Below are 5,430 nucleotides of genomic sequence, written 5' to 3' on the forward strand. Positions count from 1 at the left end.
CCTCATCTGCCAATATTTTAATTTATATGTTTATTTATGTTTGCCCAAGTAATCGGGCATGTTAAAACTGTACCTAAATTAGTACCAGAACGTGAGGTTAGCATGGCCCTTTGGTTTTATGCTGTCACCAGGGTAATTAGCCCTGATGAGAGGCTCATTAGCTACAGCACACAGTCACACTAATGCAGCTGCAGTTTTGAGGATCCCACAATATACTAAATGCTTCAGATGGTGTTGTGCCTACTGTGGGGTATTGGTTTAGGATTCCTGGGCATGACAATGTCTGCCTTACTTACCTCTTGCGTTGTCCTACTTCTCTGATTCCATTTCACCACACATTATTATTTATTTTCTGATCCCTGAGTCATCCCTGCCCCTAATTCATCATCCCTTGCCAGTGTTAACTACAAATCTTTCACATTTAGTGGACTCTTGCAAATAGTTTCATACATACTCATGCCAATCAAAAGTGCACGGGGCACATCTGATGGCTGAACTCAATCAAAAAGCAGACATCTCTTGGGAGATAGTCCTGATATACAGATCAAACTCTTTGGTTTTCAAGTAAATGCATCCCATTCTCTGCATTTCTGTCCTGCATGAGTTCCAGAATTGCACTCTCTCTTCCTAATTTTTGTTTGTGATTTTTTAAAGAAAGTTAACAGTCTCCTCATTGCCAAACCAGTCTAGACAATGCCTTGCCTATAGCCCTGTCCCTTCATATAATTCCACTTACATTGGATGGGAAAGAACCAAAGAGGAATGCCTGTCTATATCTTACACCAGTTTCTGCTTTTCTCTCTTCCTGCATCCTTCTTTTATTCTGATACTCCCCAAGCATGTACAACAAATGCCTCACATTTCTTCAATAAACCTGAAGCAACCAAGCTACAAAGAGGGACTTCTCTCCCCAGCTCTGAATGTGTTTTTAGATTTATCTAATGCTTTTTCTTTCAATCAGGTCCCATAATGATGTAACACACACCTTTCACACACAGAAGTTGGCAGAGAGGGGGGAACATAGACCGTTGCTGCGCAGCTGAACCTTAGACCTGTCTGTCACTAATTCTGCAGGAGCTTGAATTTGTTTCTGAGTTTCATGCTTGTGAACACTGTCCTAAATGCAGTCATACAATCAGAGAATCCTAGAATGGTTTGGATTGGAAGGGACCTTTAAATGCCATCTAGCTCCAGCCCCCTGCCGTGGACAGGGAACCTTCCCTTGGATCAGTTTGCTCAGAGCCCATCCAGCCTGGCCTTGAACATTCCCAGGGATGGGAAGTCTGCAACCTCTCAGGTTAATCTATCCAGTGTCTTACCACCCTTATAAAAAAACTTCCTTCCTCCTATTTTATCTAATCCTATTCTCTTTCAGTTTAAAGCCATCACCTCTTGTCCTGTTATTACATGCTCTGCACAAAGTGCCTCCCTGGCTCTCTTGTAGAGCCCCTCTAGGCACTGAAGGGCTGCTGGAAAATCTCACTGGAGCCTTTTCTTCTCCAGCTGACTCTCCTGCCCCAGCCTGTGCTCTCAGGAGAGGGGCTCTCTGATAAACTTAGTGGCCCTCCTCTGGACTGGTATTCCTTACTACTCAAATAGTTCCTTATTTTGGGTGTTTGAAGTTCTTCAGTGCCAGTTTTTGTGACAAGGGGTAACAAAAAGTTCAAAAGGTAACTTAGAAATGCTTTGTGGAATTGTTTTCATTATCATTATCAAATTCTGCTAAACACAATGATAGTGCAACACGTTGAGGGCATTGCAGGACACATCCCTCAATAGCTGGTAAAAGAGACTTTAGAGAAACTCATGATCTGATAAAGTTCTTATCATTGTTCAAGAGCAGGGAAGGACTTGGCCAAAGGAACACCCAAATTACGCAAGCTCACCGTGCCGCCCCCGTAGCCAGGTGCTTTTTTTGTGCTGGGAGTGAGGACTGGCACTTTTCCAGGGAGGTGTGTCAGAGGAGGGTGAGCATGGCCCTGCAGAATCCCATTGTGCTGTAACAATCTCTCTGGAGCCCCGAAGGCGTGTCCCTGCCTTTATAAACACCCGCTGCTCCTGCAGTTCTGGCTCTTCTGGAGGAGGGAATCGCACCGGGAGCTGTGCCTGGGTGTCCCAGCCCTCTGCAAGGTATGCGCTGCACTCACCTTCCCTTCGCACTGCCCCACCTGCAGCAGGAGGGTGCTGAGAAATCCTGATCCAGTTAATGCTCTGTTTGCTGCGCTTGCAATGGAACCGTGAGTGCCACATGCGGTTCCCAAAGAGGGGTTCATGGAAGGAAGATTTGGGTATGGCACAGGCATGAAGCAAATCGAGTGAGAGCTAAGTACAGCCTGCTCATAGAAGCTGCTACCTGTGTGTTCTACTTTCTAAATTCATTTACATTTATTTAGATTATTTATATATTTAGATTCTTTCAATATTTGCAGATAACTGAATGCTGAAATAGATTCTTTGTTAGCCTGGCTGCACATTCATTTCTGCTTTCTAACACAAAAACTTGGCTACAGAGATAACTATGATGGAAACATCTTAAAAATACTTTTAGGATTTTGATCATCAAAATGCCAGGTTTAAGCCCTTCTTTCATCCTGAAAACTGTTTTATAAAGGCAAACACCTACAGAAATAAGCATTCTCTGTGCAGATGCAGGGATCACCTTGACAATAATTTGCTAACTAGCTAAATTTCAGAACTGAAGTTGCACATTTATGCCTGAAATTTGGTGGCTTTAAGCACGGCCCACTAGTCTGCAGGTTATCTTCAACAGCAAAAAGGTAGTTCTCTTTGTCTAGCAGTCAAAGTGGAAAAAAATGCATCAAAAGTTACTTTTTGCTGTCTGGAAAGACAACTATAACCAACGAAGACAACCATTTTTTTTCAGAGCAAATTTAATTGCAATTCACTGGCATAACCAGTGAATTACAAGGATTTTCAGGATGCCTACAAAATAGTTTGCCTCAACTTGAACTCAACAGTTTCCTTTCTGTCTGGGATATTTTTGAAGAATAGCCAGAGGTTGGAGTCAAAAATGCTTATGAGTCATTTTACAAAATGGGAGATTGTGGGAACAACTGCTTTATTGTTATAATTTAAGATATCCATCTGAGATTGACAAATCCAAAGTCCAAATTTCTTCTCTGATTGCAGAAAAGATTTTAATTAAGGTACTTCAGTCACTGGGCTGTAGCATGCCCTGTCAGTGACTCTTCTGTTCCCCATTGCATAGATAAAGTAACTGAAAGTTTCTCCACAGCCTCTCACAAGGGTAATTCATAATGGTATTTAAACAAGGTATTGTTTACACAAAGGACAGATCATTTTGCTGATAACATCACTTTAATAGGTACCAAAGTGCAGTGCAATGCCATGTCTGAAAAACTTCAATTGTCAAACTTAATACAGCATTAAGTGAAAAGGTTTTTTATTGTTTTGTTTCTTTTTGAAGGAAGATACCAGGCAGGACAGAGACCATGAGGATCAAAAGCTTTGGACTCCTTTGTGTGTTGATGCTGGTCTCCCAGATGCTCCTGGCCAACTGTGAAAGGCAGAAGGAAAGAAAAAAGGGAAGACAAGGCATAGAACATGGTGGAAAAAAACAAAAGGAATCTAAACAAGGAAATGAAAAGGGGCAGAAGTCCAAAGGAGGAAAATCATCTCCTAAAGGCAAGTTTGAAACCAAGGAAAATGCTGAGTGCACGTGGTCAGTGCTGGACACAAACGCTGTCACCGTGCAGGTGCGGTGCAGGCAGGGGGACAGAGAGTTCTGGTGTGAGTTCTCTGGAGACCCTTCTGGCTGTGCACAGTATGCAGCAAACCAGAAATCCTACTGGAGACAAGTCTCCCGATCCCTCAAGAAGCAGAAGCAGATTTGTCAAGACCCCAAAAGTGTACTAAAATCTAAATTATGCAGGAAAGGCCCACGAAGTGCTCACCTCAGGTTGACTCACTCAAGCCTGCTAACAGCAGAGGGTCCTGCCAAAGAGAACACAATGCATCACACCAAAGAAGTTGTTCAGGCTCCAGCAGATGCCTCTGTGACTGAAAAAAGGCTGGAACAGAGTCCTCAAGACTGTGTGGAAGACGTAGATTACATTGACCAGAAAAAGGTGGCTGAGGAATACTGTCCAGAAGGTTTGCTTTCCTTCTGCAACTTTTTTATCACAATGGTCCAAGACAAGCGATGCTGAGGAGGTGTTTCTGAAGCTCTGAATCAGGAAAGTCTGGTCTCTTTTAAGTTACTGCAAACCATTCCAGATTTTATTCTCATGTTTTATAGTGTATATAAGCAAGAAGGAATATATTTTTCTGATTTTGTATATACACAACAGACTACCACATTTGAAGATGTTATAGATGCTTTGTGCCCACAGATTGCTTCCCAATGGATGTGTTACCAGTGGATGTTACATGCTCTGTGCAGAAGTGTGTCAGTCATCTCCTTGGCCCTCTTTGAACTGTGCTAGCCAAAGTGATGAATTCAGTGCCATGCACTTCTTGGTGATGTACCGTGCTTTCGACCTAAAAATTATTAAGAAAAATAAACTTCGAAATACATTAAAAGTATTTCCTCCCTCTCTCTGTGTTTTACTAGATTTCTCTATAAGTGAAATATATCTTAGTCAAAGAATGAGTTTCCAGGATATCTATGTGAACTGCTGTTTATAGTTTTAAAAACACTTCTGCAGCTTTGCAGACTTCAGCTTTTGATAGCGAGCTACATTATCGTTAGATTTTCATCATTGTAGTAATGAAGGGCAACAAAATTTTCTGACTTGTCAATAAGTGTGCAAACCTTCTGTTTTTAAAACACTTTGACAACACCAATTCCCTCTTTTCTCCTACAATCGGAAGCACATTGTACAAACTTTCTGGTAGGTAAACAGAGGCACGGGGCTAGAATGAGTTATACAGATTTGTACACAGGCCCAGGACTGGATCCCTTACTCAGCAAATAAAGAGCTCATATTCAACACTGCCTGCAGGATTTTTTGAAATTCTATATTCTTTTATTTTTCTGTATGGAGGACACTAATATTTGTCTGTTCATTAAACTTCATCTGTGTTGAAGATGAAGTTTAATGAAAAAACCCAAACAAACAAACAAACAAAAACCCACAACATAAAAACCCCCTGCAAAATTCCAAGAACAAAGATTTTAAAAAATGTAAAGCTAAATAATGACAATTGATCTTTGCTAATTTTTGAAAATTCAGCTGGAAGAATTGTAAGATACTTATGCTTTTCTTAAATACAGCTTACACTTTTCTTGTGGATCTGAGCACAGAAGTACGGTCTTTGCTAGTGATCCACTTGAGGAAACTTGAAATTTTTATGAAAAACAATTTCCCTGATAATTTCTAGCAAATTAAACTAGGATTTCTGTCTCTTGAGAAAATTTCCTTCTGTTAATATGTCATTGCTAGAATA

General features: G+C 41.0%; 1 protein-coding gene across 1 annotated transcript; it reads left to right on the top strand.

Annotated features, from left to right (window-relative positions):
* Window positions 1-3,467: 3,467 nt before the first annotated feature.
* FGFBP1 (fibroblast growth factor binding protein 1) lies at window positions 3,468-4,190 on the top strand. Its single transcript, XM_054290952.1, has one exon. It carries the CDS (start codon window positions 3,474-3,476, stop codon window positions 4,188-4,190), a length of 717 nt encoding a protein of 238 aa, XP_054146927.1. The 5' UTR covers window positions 3,468-3,473.
* Window positions 4,191-5,430: the final 1,240 nt, after the last annotated feature.

Source organism: Melozone crissalis, unplaced genomic scaffold, assembly GCF_028551555.1.
Source record: "Melozone crissalis strain CALT ecotype California unplaced genomic scaffold, PUWL_Pcris_2 ptg000006l_1, whole genome shotgun sequence".
Taxonomy (NCBI): domain Eukaryota; kingdom Metazoa; phylum Chordata; class Aves; order Passeriformes; family Passerellidae; genus Melozone; species Melozone crissalis.

What these genes read in the sequence shown, in the direction of transcription:
- FGFBP1 (XM_054290952.1), top strand. Translation starts at nt 3,474, where the DNA reads ATGAGGATCAAAAGCTTTGGACTCCTTTGTGTGTTGATGCTGGTCTCC.